General features: G+C 44.4%; 2 protein-coding genes and 1 long non-coding RNA gene across 4 annotated transcripts in view; 1 reads left to right on the top strand and 2 right to left on the bottom strand.

Moving 5' to 3' along the window:
• Positions 1 to 16,590, bottom strand: part of LOC307020638 (double-stranded RNA-specific editase B2-like) — a 198,896-nt gene that overhangs the window by 166,091 nt on the left and 16,215 nt on the right.
• Positions 1,818 to 4,598, top strand: LOC307020742 (tripartite motif-containing protein 16-like). Its single transcript, XM_079652267.1, has one exon. It carries the CDS (start codon positions 1,859 to 1,861, stop codon positions 3,497 to 3,499), a length of 1,641 nt encoding a protein of 546 aa, XP_079508393.1. The 5' UTR covers positions 1,818 to 1,858; the 3' UTR covers positions 3,500 to 4,598.
• On the bottom strand, positions 6,051 to 8,043 carry LOC307020710. 2 transcript variants are annotated; one of them, XR_013802961.1, is made up of 3 exons: positions 7,155 to 8,043; positions 6,496 to 6,764; positions 6,051 to 6,402 (listed from the first exon to the last, which is right to left on the bottom strand). It is a non-coding gene; the product is annotated as an uncharacterized lncRNA (long non-coding RNA). The 2 variants fall into 2 exon arrangements; XR_013802962.1 differs by having other exon boundaries at positions 7,181 to 8,043.

The raw sequence follows: 16,590 nt of genomic DNA, 5'->3' as shown, positions 1-16,590 counted from the left end.
CCGTTTCTGACCTCTCCTCTGACCGGGGACCCCAGTTTACTTCGGAGCTCTGGAACGCAGTTGCCGAGGGTTTGGGGGTCCAGCTGCACCGCGCGGTGTCCCCCGGGCTACGGTCTGCGGATTTTGCACGGGGACAAGAGCCTGGTGGTGGACGTAGGTGGCAGACCTGAGACCGTATCCATCGATAGGATTAAGCCTGCTCATGTGGACGTTTCCAGGCTGTTGGAATTGGCTCTGACCCCACATCGGGGCTGTCCTCCCTTGGCCCGCCCCAATAAAAGGCCACTCTGAAAAGTGCAGTTTTGATTTATTGGGGGGGTCTGGGGGGGTCCGAAAACCAGTCATTATCTGGTGTGACCACCATTTGCCTCACGCAGTGCAACACATCTCCTTGGCATAGAGTTGATCAGGTTGTTGATTGTGGCCTGTGGAATGTTGGTCCACTCCTCTTCAATGGCTGTGCCAAGTTGGTGGATATTGGCAGGAACTGGAACACGCTGTCGTATACGCCGATCCAGAGCATCCCAAACATGCTCAATGGGTGACATGTTAGGGTTAGGGAAAGTGTATTTACAGTTTGAAAGGGTGTTAAATGAAATGTGGTGATGATTAATAGTTTTTGTGTTTATGTAACAGCAGTTAAAACAGGACCGGTCAAATTTGACAGCGAACACCAAAGTAAGGGGGGGGAAACAAAGACAATAGGAGGGTTAATACATCCCCGTGTTTACCAGACCAGGGCTTTTATTTTGAAACTACTTCATTGTATTCAGCCCTGCCCCCTCGCTCGAAAGATCCTCTGGACATTTATTATAAGATAAAAAACAAAACAAATATTGCAGTCTCTTTTCCCTTTACCGGTTCAAGAAAGATAAAAACAAATGAAACGCAGGTACACACATCCTGTCTATAATACTGTTTATAAAGTCTGCTTGAATACAGAATGTGAGTAAATGCACTTAACATAATAAAATGGCTCTTTAAACATGAAAACGATTGCTTGCTTACAACCAATGCAGGTTTTTGTTTGGCTGAGTTAAGTCACTTGAAGTTGCATTACAGGAAACATGGAGCACTGGTGGCTCCAAGTGGCAGCATGAAGGAAGTGTGATATGATATTTATTGTAAAATGATGCAGGCATTAAGGATCTTCTTTTTGTCAGTATTTAAGAAGTCACCAATTGGCTGCAGCCTCAATCTAGAAGACAGTTTCATGGGATATGGTTGATCTTTAAATGTGTTCACTTCAGTTGTCCCTCTTTTTTCAAGGAAGTGGGGGGCAGGTCATTTAAATACAAAGCTCCTTTTGATTGGAATAATCTTCCTCTTTCTTTAAGATCCATTTTTCCATTTCATTCTGGCTTTTACCATCAAAAATTATTATTTATATATAAATAAAACACAGTTAATCTTACTGTACATTACATACGATTTGAAAAGTTACTAAGAACATTTACTCTAGTACAGTTCTTGGTATTAAAAAAAAGTATTAAAAGTATTTTGTATTATACTGTCCTATACTTATACTCCACTACATCACAAAGGGAAATATTTTCCCTTTTGTTCCATTTAATTTATTTGGCAGATGTATATGTGTCATTCAGTCAGCACAAAGTCCTGTTGTCACAATGTGCTTGATTCCAGGAATAAGGAGTACTAAACACACACTGTGTCTCATGAAACCGCTCCTCTTTCTGGAATGAAGTTAAGCATATAAGCCCCTCCTACTTCCTGCATATCTCACAGATAATCACTTGTTCCCTCCCCTTCACTGAACTTAAGTTTCGATTTAGGTGAATCGTAACTGTTGTAGAGTGAGTGAGCTGGCAGGCTAGATCAACAGCAGACTGTCACTCGCATGGGAGGTATAATGTCGAAAGAAGGAGCTCAGCTGGACCAGGACGCAATTTGCTGTTCGATATGTCTGGATGTACTTAAGGAGCCTGCGACTATTCCCTGTGGACACAGTTTCTGTATGAATTGTATTCAAACCCACTGGGACAAAGAGGATGAGAAGGAAGTCTATAGCTGCCCTCAGTGTAGGCAGAGCTTCACACCGAGGCCTGTCCTGCTGAAAAGCATCATGTTAGCAGATTTAGTGGAGAAACAGAAGAAGACTGGACTTGAAGAAGCTCCTGCTGATCACTGCTATGCTGGAGCTGAAGAAGTGGCCTGTGATGTCTGTACTGGGAGAAAGCTGAGAGCCTGTAAATCCTGTCTGCAGTGTTTGATCTCTTACTGTGAGAAACACCTCCAGCCTCACTTTGAATCTCCTGCCTTTGGAAAACACAAGCTGGTGGAGCCCTCCAAGAAGCTCCAGGAGAACATCTGCTCTCGTCACGACGAGGTGATGAAGATGTTCTGCCGCACTGATCAGCAGTTTATCTGTTATCTCTGCTCTGTGGACGAACACAAAGGACACGACACGGTGTCAACTGCAGCAGAGAGGACTGAGAGGCAGAGAGAGCTGGAGGGGAGTCGACTAAACATCCAGCAGAGAATCCAGGACGGAGAGAAGGAGGTGAAGCTGCTTCAGCAGGAGGTGGAGGCCGTCAATGGCTCTGCTGATAAAGCAGTGGAGGACAGTGAGAAGATGTTCACTGAGCTGATCCGTCTCATGGAGAGAAGAAGCTCTGATGTGAAGCAGCAGCTCAGATCCCAGCAGGAGAGTGAAGTGAGTCGAGTCAGAGAGCTCCAGGAGAAGCTGGAGCAGGAGATCTCTGAGCTGAAGAAGAAAGACGCTGCACTGGAGTTGCTCACTCACACAGAGGATCACACCCAGTTTCTTCAAAGCTACCTCTCATCTACACACTCATCCATCATCCTTCCTCTGCCATACCTTGAAGATGTGAAAGCAGCTTTGTCAAAATTCAGAGATAAACTACTGGACGTCCTGAGAGATGAATGGACGAACGTCTATCTGACAGTGGGTGATGTGGACACGTTGCTGTCACAACCACAGCCCACGACCAGAGCTGGATTCTTGAAATACTCACGTCAAATCACACTGGATCCAAACACAGCAAGCGCGCGTTTTTTGTTATCCGAGGAAAACCGAAAAGTAACTTCAACGCTAGGCGAAAGTTATCCTAGTCACCCAGACAGATTCACATATCATCAGGTCCTGAGTAAGGAGAGTCTGCCTGGACGTTGTTACTGGGAGGTGGAGAAAGGTGTGGGAGGAGTTGCAGTGGCTGTAGCATACAAAGACAATGACACTGTAAATGAAAAATTTGGAGATAGTGACAAGTCGTGGGCATTAGGTTTTTACAAAAAGTCTTATGATTTCAAACATCAGAAAAACCCAACTCCAGTCTCAGGTCCTCTGTCCTCCAGGGTCGGAGTTTACCTGGATCACAGTGCAGGTATTCTGTCCTTCTGGAGCGTCTGTGACAAAACCATGACCCTCCTCCACAGAGTCCAGACCACCTTCACTGAGCCTCTCTACGCAGGACTACGTCTTGATGGTCCCGTTGGAAACACTGCTGAGATGTTGTGAGCTTAAGAAGTTATTGAGAGGAAAAGGGGTAATCCTCAGATAATAGACAACTTGGTAAATACAGCAAGTGATTGGCACTTAAGATGCAGTTAGTTTAAACATTTAGCAAATCATCATTCCGGCAATGTTTGTTCAGGAAAATGCTACAAATGTTTCCACAACTGAAGAAAACCCCAAACATTTAAAGCACAGGACATTGTTTACATTTGTAGATTTTAAAATGACAAGGAAAAATGCTGGAAAAGTACTCAGGCATTCACTAGACTACTATATACTATATTATTTGCAGTGAAAGTAAAATTGAAGTACTAATTTCTCCTAAATGTTTCTGAATTGATGCGTTAAGATGCTGTGCTATTATTGTTGCATTCATGTCTCTATACATATTGTATAAACTGATTGTGAGTTTAAATATGACCTGTTTTAATTACATTTTGCATCTAAAACATGAATCATACCCCATTTAAATAATCATTTGTCATAATGATGCAGTAATGAAGTAAATGTGCTGTTGGGTAAAAGGTTGTGTTTTATAGCATGCATAGTGTTGAAGCAGTATTCCATTTGAATACTTATACTCATTGGGTTAATGTTTAACGTGGCTTCAAATGAACTTTAATCTTTCATCCTGCTCACTGTGAGCTAGTTGCAGATTTTAAATTCTCCACCAGAGGTCACACTTTGCATGTTCTCCTCTATAAAACACTAAGGTGTGCTTTGGTGACTTTAACTTTCAGGGAGTCTATTTTTATTTAGATCCCTTATTTAAATGTTTTGTTTATTGTCAAAGTCTTGAAAGGAAATGCAAATGATGTATCTTTTATTACAAATCATCTTATCTAACACTGATTTAACATTTTATTCTCTGTTTGAACATCAATATAACTTTAGCTGCATGATTTTATTTTGTATTTACTCACATATATGCTTGTTATTATGTTCCTTGTTATCCTTGGTTTGAGTTGGATTTTTAGGATTTAGTTTGCTGTGAATGCTGAGATGTTTAATCACATCCTGACCTAGAAACCAGCCCTGGTGAAATGTACAATACAAATTGTGTGAAAGTGATGATATACTTAATAAAATTACACATTTAGAAGCATTGTTCCGTTTTTTTCGCACCACATATCTAGAACAAAGTGTTGTTTAGGCCTCATTAAGTTGAATTTAGGTACATGTATTTAAATATCTCCACTGTCAGAGGTGGAAGAAGTACTCAGATCTTGTACTTGAGTAAAAGTAGAAGTACTCAGATCTTGTACTTGAGTAAAAGTAGAAGTACTTGAGTAAAAGTAGAAGTACTCAGATCTTGTACTTGAGTAAAAGTAGAAGTGCCAGAGTGTAGGAATACTCTGTTACAGTAAAAGTCCTGCATTCAAAATGTTACTCAAGTAAAAGTAGAAAAGTATTCTCATCAAAATATAGTGAAAGTAGTGACAGTAAAAGTAGTCATTGAGCAGATTGGTCCATTTCAGAATAATATATATGATATGTTTTATAATGATTGATCATGAAAGTGTTCTCAAAGCTGCTAAAGGTGCAGCTAGTTTGAATGACTTTGTATACTGCAGGGTAGCTGGTGGATTTACTCCAGGTGGAACTAAAGTCTGATTTAACACTTGATTATATTTCACATCATTCATCCAGATCTGTAAAGTAACTAAAGGTATTAAATACATGTAGTGAAGTAAAAGTACACCATGTACCTCTGAACTGTAGTGGAGTAGAAGTACAGAGTAGCATAACATGTACAAGTATCTCAAAATGGTACTGAAGTACAGCACTTGAGTAAATCTACGTAGTTACTTGTCACCACTGTGCCTAAATAAAAAACAGATAACGTTCAGTGTCCTTTAAATCAGACACGTTGTGCTTATATTTTAAAGTGCTTCCGGTGTTTCCTGTCTAACTCGATGTTTTATAGTTGAGTTTTTATTTGACATAATGTGTTTTTGTCGGCTTTTAACCGCATGTCCTTCCAGAGTTTATAGTTTAACTCGGACATGAATGTTTAAAGAACCGTGTGGTCGCTCCACAGAGACAGGTGAGTGAAGCGATGAGTCAATATTGTTGTTGTTGCTGTTTTATCCATAAGTGAACGTTATATCTGCGGGTTAGCCCTTACGAAAAAACACTGTAGTATTACTATTAAGAATTACTATAGAAATACCACAAAAAACTGCTATAGTATTTCTATGGTGTTTTGGGACACACTATAGAGAATTACTTTAGAAATACTATAGAGTTGGCTATGGTGATCTTATAGTGAAGTTACAGTTATACTATAGTGTTTCCTGTAGTATTTCTATGGTTTTTCGGCCACTATAGGAAATTACTATAGCTATACTATTGAGTTTTATGTAGTATCACTATTGTGCTTTCTATATTATTTCTATGGTATTTTGGAACACACTACAGAAAATTACTATAGTAATACTATAGAGTTGGCTATGGTGATCTTATAGTGAATCTATAGTTAATTAGCTTTAATAATGATGTATTCATCCCTATAGTAAGTATGGTATCAACAAAATAAAAGCAAGCAGAGCTGTTTCAATTTGAAAGATAGGGACTTTATTAACAAAATAAAATACATTGTTCACAGAATATGAATACGAATAACTTAAATGTAAAAAAATTACAAGAACAATTTCAGGCCTGAAACAGAAATGATTTGGCAATGAAATTAAGGGAAAAAGTGTCCCAACCCCTATATACAGTATAAACACATTTCACATTCATATACTTACAACCCATGCCTCTCTACCAAGTCAGAGATGCAAACTCTGACAAGTTTGAGGCTGGTCTTCTCGGTAAGAATGCCATTTTGCAGTTCATCAAATACTTCTGGAATTTTCTTCTTAAGTAGATCAGTTAGGCCATTCAGAAGAACTGGTTCTTGGCTGAACAAAACAATAAGAGCAAGCACAGAACAAAGTAAAGTTCTGGCCTGTGTGATTTTTTGAAACACAATTTAACAAGCATGGTACATATACCTGAGTTTGACAGACTTCTCTTAGGAAAGGCTGAAGATCCGGTGCTTCAGAAAAGTGCACTTGGAATCTGTCAAAGTTACTGATTCTCACTTCTATCAACATCTATAAACTCCTTGAAGTCTGTGTTGTATTTTAAAATCCTATAAAGGACAAATCCAAATTCACCTGTTACTTCCAGGAGATGGTTTGTGCTTTGGACACTGAAGATTTTTCTTTTAATTTACTTTTTGCTAGGACTTTAACAGATTCCTGCAGCTCATTCCCGCTTCCTGTAATTATAAGAAAAAGACAAATTCATCCTGATGTTGACTAATCATATTATGCCAGATTAAATGCAATGCCATCATCTATCATCTTCTAGTTAAACCCATTAATACACAATTTATATAAATTATAAGCAGTATGGTAATTTTAAGTTAATTAACTTCACCCATAAACAGGGCTCGACATTAAGGGCTGCCCGATAGCCCGGGGCCATCTAGTATTTAGCTCGGGCCATGAAGCCTCACCTGCTGGTTGCCCGATCGGGCAATCTAAATACCAGTATCATGCAGCTCGCGGATCAAGTAATGAGTGATCCGACAGTAAAACTAAACATATCTATAACTAGTTTAGGTAGTTTGAGAGGTGAATAAAATAGCTACGTGTAATATTCTAACCTGAAGTGTGTGTTTTGTCTGCTCACCGCTGCATGTGTTCATGCAGAGCTGCGTGTCGACTCGTCAGCAGTAGCTGATCTCTCTCTCCCGTCAGATTAGACTTCACTCGCGTTTATGTCCATATCGATCAGAACCAGCTAGTTCTAGCTAATGATATGACTACCTGCTTATTAAAAGACACCGTGACCTAAACAATAAGTGTCGCTATGCAACCGGGTGAGGCCACAAACGCCACAAACGCTCAGCATTATGCATTTGTTTACATGCCTACCGGAACCCCGAGGCATTACCAACAGATCAACGCACAATCAACCCACACAGCACATCTCTTTCTCCACATTAAGTGTAACACATTAGAATGGACTACTCTTGTCTGTCACATACTCTTCTTGTCTGGCACATAAGTGGCGCAACTGAAGCGGTATTGCGCTAAAGGGAAATTATTTTGACCGGACATTTTGAACGAAGAGATTTAGATTTGCTTGCGAACGGGAACTCTGACGCCGCCATTGTGTGTGCTTCGCGGATGCACTCGGCTGCTCGGGTCTGCTCGGTCAGCTTCTGGATGAGGAGGCATTCCTTCGAGTAATTTACAGTAGATAACATTACAAACATTTTTAACAGGGGCCATAATAGCGTAAATAATGTTTGTTTTGGCAGTTATAGCTGCATGTAATGTTTTCTACTTTTTTACATCTGGGAAGGCATTTGCCTTCATCAGATGGAAAGTGTCTTGACAAACAACTTAAGTATTTATTATAGCTATGCAGATCATTCAAGCGAGCAAACACAAACAAGTGAAATGAAGAATACAATTGAAATTGTAATATTGTGGTGGTTCATCTTATAATTCAGTCTAGAGAATGCACCAGACAGCATCTAAGACCTGCAAAAAATCTAAATGTTCTTGGGGGAGGCCCCCCAAACCCTTCGTGCGTCATTTCGTCCGCGCGCATTTTTCAGGGCCATCTGTAAATTAGCTTAGATGGCCCACAGGGCCATCTCCCAAAATCCTTAATGTCATGCACTGCCCATAAAGACAACTTCTAGAGAAGCACAGGGGAGATTCTGCTCAGCCTCCAGTGGCGTTTTCTCCTGGAGGCTGGGTATTTCTTTATATTTTTTATTTGTATTAAAAAAACATCTCTCCGCTGTTGTCAGTGAGTATTTTACAAAGACTGAAACAGCGCACCTCTAAATTAATGTGTGGTGAAACACAGTATTGCACGCTACACTCACTCTATACTACACCCGCAGTCCTCTGTGTCAGGGACATGTCAAGGAAAGCCCGCCGGCCTTCCCTTCCAACGATTTGATTGGTCGGAAGGAAAGCCCGCCGGACCTTCCCTTCCGACCAATCAAAGCGGGAAGGCCTAACTGCCGCGCGTGAGGCTGCGTCTCACATACACAGTTGCCTTAGCGACAAGAGGCAGATATGAAATCTCCCTTCTACACAATATAATATTTGCAAGTATAGAGTAGTGGCTGATGTTTTAGTCAGAAACAGGTAAACTGTAGTGTACACGTACTACTAATAAATAACTTTAGTGCGAGTAAGTTACGTATTTGCACTGTAAGAGACTGTATATCAACGCAGCCTCACTCGCACTTTCTCGCCACATCTGGCCGAACAATGAAACCTAGCCAAAGTAGCTAGATAGCATTAAACATATAGCTGCTAATGCTATCAATATAATGCCGATTGAAGAATGATCACAGAAAAGAGTGTAAGCTACATTAAGTTAAGATAAAATAAATATAATAAAAAAGAAGAAGAACGGCCTAAAGGAAAATAATTGACATCCAGGCAGCTAAACTCAAACAATAGTTAACTGTTCAACATTGGCAAAACATATTTATTTAAGTTTAAAAATATGTATTTAGACCCCTAGCTTGCTCACATTATGACAATATATCTGCTCACTTTGTTAAAAACGTTTTGTTTCTGTATAACTTACCTAGAGTTAGACTCTCCTCCGCTGACATCCATCCTCCACAGCAGCCAGAGGTGAAATGGCAGTTGGGACATTTGATTGACAGTTGGACAGTTGAAAAATGATACATTTGAAATAACTCAACCATGATTGGGCAGGACAGTGCCCAATGTTAGTGCCCAATGTTAGCCCAGATGTGTTGACTATGTGCATTTTTATTTTTTCTATGTACACACGTGTGTGTAAAATAGTTCAGAAATGACACTGAATGTGTTGAATTGCCTTTGACACAGCAGTGTGTTAAAAAAATAACACATTCATTCTAGGAGTGTAATACTTTTACAAACACTATGGTAATAATATGCATTCATTATGACAATATCATACTATTATAGGAGTGTTCTATAGTGTGTTCAAAAAACAACTACAGAAACACTAAATATTATACTACAGTAGTACTATTTAAAATAATATAGTCTTAATACAGAAACACCAAAAAAAACACTGGTAATACTTTTACAAACACTATATAATAATATGCATTCACTATGACAATATCATGCCATTACTATAGGAGTGGTCTACAGTGTGTTCAAAAAACAACTACAGAAACACTATATATCATACTATAGTTATACTATTTAAAATAATATAGGAATACTACAAAGATCTAGATACATAGTATTACTATTGAAATATTATAGGGCTAATATAGCTAGTGAAATGGCACTACAGAAAAGACTATAGTAATACGATAGCTGGTGAAAAATACTATAGAACTCTACAAACTTACTATAGGATACTATACAACTCTTATAGTATACTATAGTAATACTATAGTTAATTTTCGTAAGCCGTTAGCTTGGACATTAGCCATGAAGTGAAGAAAGACTTCCGGTTATACTTTTCAAAATAAACAGATATATACATACTACACTTGAGTAAATCTACCTGGTTAATTTTCACCACTGTTCCTAAATAAAAAACAGATAACGTTCAGCCTCCTTTAAATCAGACCCGTCGTGCTTTTATTTGAAGTGCTTTCTGTCTAACTCGATGTTTTGTAGGTGAGTTTTTATTTGACATGACTGTGTTTTTGTCAGCTTATGTCCTTCCAGAGTTTATAGTTTAACTTGGACATGAAGGTTTAAAGTATCGTGTGGTCGCTCCGGAGAGACACGTTGTTAAGGTTGAGCAGCTCAGGGAGGACCCAAGTGCAGACAGACGATTGTTTAACAGCAAAAAAACTTTGATTCAAGGCAACAGGATCAACAAAAACCCACACAGGAACTCTATCTCCCTCTAAGCACAAAAAGGAACCCACAAAACCCCAACACAAAACAAAAACTTAAATACACACATGGCCAATCAAGATGACAAGACACAGCTGGGGAGGGGAGGGAAAACACAGACACAGGTGAACAGAATCAGGTAATCACACAGGAGGGAAAACACAGACAGGAAACAAATACACACATGACAGACAGGGGGTGAACATCCTTGAATGAAAAACAGGAAGCCGACAGTCCTAGACAATTCCAAAATAAAACATAAAATAAACAGATCCTAACATAATCCCCCCCTCAAGGGACGGATCCCAGACGTCCATAAAAAATCAAAAAGGTCAAGAAGGGCGGATGGAGGGGGTCTGGAGGAGGGATTTGGGTGGGCGGCACGGGGCACGGCAGAGGTCGAGAAGGGGGATCCGGGCGGATGGGCCGGGGGCAAAGCAGAGGCCGAGAAGGGGGACTCGGGCAGGTGGGCCCAGAGGCAAGGTAGAGGCCAAGAAGGGGGATTCGTGCGGACGGCCCGGGGGAACAGCAACAGAGCAGGGAAGTCCGCGGCGGGGAAACTCAGGCGGCTGAAGACAGGGATGAAAGCCTCGTCGGGGTAAATTAGGGGGCCGAACTCGAGGGAGAAGGCAGCGGCTGGGAAAGTCAGGGGGCCCGGCTCAAGGGCGAAGGCCGCGGACCTCAGGGGGCCGGGCTCGAGGGCAAAGGCCACGGCTGGGGAACTCAGGGGGCCGGGCTCGAGGGCAAAGGCCGCGGCTGGGGAACTCAGGGGGCCGGACTCGAGGGCGAAGGCCGCGGCTGGGGAACTCAGGGGACCGGGCTCGAGGGTGAGCAAGAAGGCGGCGACAGGACAGCTCCAGAGGACGGGCAGGGAGACGGCGTATGCCGCGATGGGGCTCCTCCGGGGTCAGCTGGATCGCCGGAGCAGGACCACAGGGATCGGGAGCACAGGGAGCTGGAGATGGCGGAACCCCCGGTGGTACAGGAACTGGTGTCGGCCGGACAGGAAACGGAGCCGTCGGGACAGGCACAGACGGGAACCTGGACAGAACATGGGCTGCTGTCGACTGGACCCCAGACGTCAACGGGACCCCCAACAGAACTGGACAAAGTGTAGGCGGGACCCCCGGTGGGTCAGGATCTGGTGGCAGCTGGACCTCTGACTGAACAGGATTCAGAGCTGGCTGGAACTTCGACGGAACAGGTGTCGGCGGGACCCCCACCAGGTCAGGCGACGGAGTTGGCAGGACTCCTGGCGAGACCCCCAACGGAACAGAACATGGGAGTGGCAGGACCCCCGGCAGAAAAATAGTCGGCAGGACCCTCAGCAGAACCAGCAACGAAACAGGAAATGGAATCGGCAGGACCCCCGACGGAAAAGGACATGGGGTTGGCGGGACCCCCGGCAGAACAGTAGTCGGCGGGACCCCCAACAGGACAGGACACGGAGTTGGCAGGACCCTCAGCCGAACCCCCAACAAAACAGGACAAGGAGTTGGCAGGACACCAGGCAAGACAGGTGACGGTGGGACCCCCAACGGAACTTAACACAGAGTTGGCAGGACCTGCAGTGGAACCATAAACGGATAAGGACATGGGGTTGGCAGGACCCCCGGCAGAACAGTAGTCGGCGGGACCCCCAACGAGACAGGACATGGGGTTGGCTGGACCCCCGGCAGGATAGTAGTCGGCGGGACTCCCAAAGGGACAAGACAAGGGGTTGGCAGGACCCCCGGCAGAACAGTAGTCGGCGGGAACCCCAACGAGACAGGACATGGTGTTGGCAGGACCCCCGGCAGAACAGTAGTCGGCGGGACCCCCAACAAGACAGGACATGGTGTTGGCAGGACCCCCAGCAAATCAGGTGTCGGCTGGACCCCCAACGGCACAGGACATGGAGTTGAGACTTGAGAAGAGACTAGAGAAGGGAAATGAGAAGGGACTTGAGAGGGGACTTGAGAGGGGACTAGAGAAGGGGCTAGAGAAGGGGTTAGAGAAGGGACTAGAGAAGGGACTTGAGTAGGGACTGGAGAGGGGACTTGAGGAGGGACTAGAGAAGGGACTAGAGGAGGGACTAGAGGAGGGACTTAAGTAGGGACTAGAGAAGGGACTAGAGGAGGGACTATGGCTGCTGGGGCCAGTACTGGAGCCGGAACCATGGCTTCTGGGTCTGGGACCATGGCTGCTGGGGCCGGGACCATGACTGCTGGGGCACGGGCTGGAATCCTGGTCTTGCGTTTCCTTCCATGCTGCCTATAAGCCTTGTGGAGGCTCAGAGGTCCTCCAAAAGCCAGACGAGACCCAGCGAAAGGGTCCTTGAAAGGAGCCTTCTTGGGAACTGTGGCCGGCAGGGGGCTAGCATGCCAGGGGCTAGCAGGCCGGGAAACAGGTTTGACCTCAAAGCTCCCGAAAAAGTCCTCCACCCACTCGGGTAGTAACTCCCTTAACCAGGGCCTTGAGGTTACTTCTTGGCATGCCGTAGAGATAATTGACTGCCTCTCTTCTCTATTGGAGGCATATCGACAGTCACTCTTTAGGCAAAGCAAGGCAAGTTTATTTATATAGCACCTTTCAACACAAGACAATTCAAAGTGCTTTACAAAAAATGAAAGACATTAAGAAAATGGCATTTAAAATCAGTCATTAAAAAGAAAAGATTATAAATTAAACATTCAAAGAAAAAATACATGGATAAAAGTTACAGTTCAGTTTAAGATGTGAATAGTTCAATTAAAAGCAGTGGCAAAAAGAAAAGTCTTTAGTCTGGATTTAAAAGTAGTCAGAGTTGCAGCGGACCTGCAGGCTTCTGGGAGTTTGTTCCAGATATTTCCAGCATAATAACTAAACGCTGCTTTACCATGTTTAGTTCTGACTCTGGGGACAGAAAGCGGACCAGTTCCTGAAGACCTGAGAGATCTGGATGGTTCATCATTTAGCAGGAGGTCAGAAATGTATTTTGGGCCTAAACCATTCAAAGCTTTATAAACAGCAGCAGTATTTTTGAAATATATTCTTTGACACACAGGAAGCCAGTGTAAAGACTTCAGAACAGGAGTGATGTGATCCACTTTCTTAGTGTCAGTGAGGACTCGAGCAGCAGCGTTCTGAATCAGCTGCAGCTTTCTAATAGATTTCTTAGTGAGACCTGTGAAGACACCATTACAGTAGTCCAGTCTACTGAAGATAAAAGCATGGACAAGTTTTTCCAATTCCTGCTGCGACATTAGTCTTTTAATCCTAGATATATTCTTTAGGTGATAGTAGGCTGATTTAGTAACTGTTTTAATGTGACTGTTGAAACTCAGGTCAGAGTCCATGACTACACCTAGATTTCTGGCTTTATCTGTTGTTTTGAACATTGTAGACTGAAGCTCAGTGCTAACTTTTATACGTTCTGCCTGGGCTCCAAAAACCATTGCCTCAGTTTTATCTTTGTTTAATTGGAGAAAGTTCTGACACATCCAGTCATTGATTTGTTCAATGCACTTACTCAGTGTTTGAATTGGAGCATAGTCTCCTGGTGAAATTGTGTGTCATCCGCATAGCTATGGTAACTTATTTTGTTGTTTTTCATTATCTGAGCCAGTTGTAGCATGTAGATGTTAAAGAGAAGAGGCCCCAAGATGGAGCCTCGAGGTACCCCACATGTCATATTTATCAACTCAGATGTGTATTTACCTATAGAAACAACGTTTTTTCTGTCCTTTAAGCACATTAAATTGTACGTCACGTTGTACAGGCTGTCTGCTGGGTCGATTCTTGGTGGGTTCCTTCTGTTAAGGTTGAGCAGCGCAGGGAGGACCCAAGTGCAGACAGACGATTGTTTAACAGCAAAAAAAACGTTATTCAAAGCAACAGGATCAACAAAAAACCACACAGGAACTCTATCTCTCTCGAAGCGCAAAAAGGAACCCACAAAACCCCAACAGAAAACAAGAACTTGAATACACACATGGCCAATCAAGATGACAAGACACAGCTGGGGAGCGGAGGGAAAACACAGACACAGGTGAACAGAATCAGGTAATCACACAGGAGGGAAAACACAGACAGGAAACAAATACACACATGACAGACAGGGGGTGGACATCCTTGAATGAAAAACAGGAAGCCGACGGTCCTAGACAATTCCAAAATAAAACATAAAATAAACAGATCCTAACAAAGGTGAGTGAAGCGATGAGTCAATATTGTTGTTGTTGCTGTTTTATCCATAATGAACATTATCTCTGCGGGATAGACGTTAGCTTGGACGTTAGCCATGCAGTGAAGAAAGACTTCTGGTTATGCTTTTCAAAATAAACATAGATATATACATACTTTAAATATCCCAAATTGGGAAATAAGCATTTTGACAGTCACTTACCAAACAGTTAACCCCCAAGGAGTGCAAGTGCAGCGCGTTCGGCAGGGGACTCCTTGGCCTCTGGTTGACGATTCGCCACTTCCGGTTCCTGCTGGAAGGCCATGAGTTTACGGCATTCGTGGACCACAGGTCACTCACATTCTGCATGTCCAAGGCGGCCGAGCTGGGGTCCGCCCGCCAGCAACGCCAGCTCTTGTACACATCCAAGTACACCACGGACATCCAACATTTTGCGGGTAAGGCTTTACCTCCGCATGAGCACGGACCAGGCCTCTGACCACGGGATGCAGACCCTCAAGGCCTCGGACACAGGATTACGCCTAGAGGAGGTTGCGTCGTTGTTGTGCAACTTCTCCACGGGCAAGCCTCGACCGCTAGTCCCTGCGAACTGGCGCAGACCTGTTTATGAGGCGATACACAACCTTTTCCACCCCAGCAGGAAACCATTCGTGAAGCTGGTGTCGCAGAAGTTTGTGTGGCAGGGGCTTAAGAAGGTCGTGAAGACCTGGGTCGACTCATGCGTGGCCTGTCAACGGGCTAAAGTGCACGGCGATTCTAGAGCCCCTTTCGAACCTTCTGCGGTTCCCGAGAGGAGGTTTGACCATGTCAATGTCGACCGCGTAGGACTGCCCCCCTCTCACGGTTTCACCTACCTCTTCAGAATGGTGGACAGGATGACACGCTGGCCTGAGGCCATTCCCCTCAACTCGACAGCATCTTCTGACATGCCCGCGCATTCATCAGTACGTGGGTGGCGCGCTTTGGGACCGTTTCTGACCTCTCCTCTGACCGGGGACCCCAGTTTACTTCGGAGCTCTGGAACGCAGTTGCAGAGGGTTTGGGGGTCAAGCTGCACCATACCACCGCCTATCATCCGCAGGCTAACGGCCTAAATGAGTGTTTCCACCTATCCTGGAAGGCAGCCCTGTGTGCCGGCTTGACTGATGATAACCTGGTGGATAAGCTCCTGTGGGTTATGCTCGGTCTCAGGTGCGCCCCCAAAGAAGACCTGCAATCCTCATCGGCGGACCTTGTGTAGGGCCAGATGCTACGAGTCCCTGGGGATTTCATTCCGGACGGCACTGTGCCCTGGTCTGCAGCCAGGCAGCGCTCCTCAATGCTGGAAACCGCCGGGACATTCACACCCGTCCCCACAGCAACCCCGCTGTCCGGGTGTCCCCCGGGCTACGGTCGGCGGATTTTCTCTTCATTAGTCACGATGCCCACCTACGGCCCATTATGATGGCCCGTTCAAGGTCATCCGGCACGGGGACAAGGGCCTTGAACGCTGGTGGCAGACCTAAATCCGTGTCCATCGATAGGATTAAGCCTGCTCATGTGGACGTTTCCAGGCTGTAGGAGTTGGCTCTGCCCCCACGTCGGGGCTGTCCTCCCTTGGCCCGCCCCCTGTCTGGGTGCCCTCACCCTCGTGGGCACCCTTGCCCTCGGAGCTTGTCGACAGCGAGGGCACACCTGCGACCCCGCCCTCCTCGGCCCCTTTTCTCCTTACTCGCCGGGATCGGGTGGTACCTCCTTCCCGATGCGAGGATTTTGATCATGGCTGAATCCTGGGGGGTTTGTGTGGTGGGTTGACATAATTCAACCACGGAACTATGGGTGGGGGTATTGTTCCGCACGGACACTTTAAACTTTAGAGGAACTTCCGTTTTCCGATCAGTCAGTTTCCCCGGGCTTGACTTTGTTTACATGCTATTCCATGTTGAATAAAAGACTAGCTTTGTCTTTTGACACACCACCTTTGACTCCCGTCTCTCGACACTTCAGAAAATAGTATTCAACAAGCAGGCAAATAAGGCTGAAACTGCTCGTCTACCTAACTACGG

This window comes from Notothenia rossii, assembly GCF_949606895.1.
Source record: "Notothenia rossii genome assembly, chromosome: 9".
NCBI lineage: Eukaryota > Metazoa > Chordata > Actinopteri > Perciformes > Nototheniidae > Notothenia > Notothenia rossii.
The sequence above is the reverse complement of the archived record's forward strand: the minus strand, read 5'-3'. Positions and strand labels throughout refer to the sequence as shown.

Excerpts from the sequence above, each read along its gene's own strand:
- LOC307020742 (XM_079652267.1), top strand. The coding sequence starts at position 1,859 with ATGGGAGGTATAATGTCGAAAGAAGGAGCTCAGCTGGACCAGGACGCA.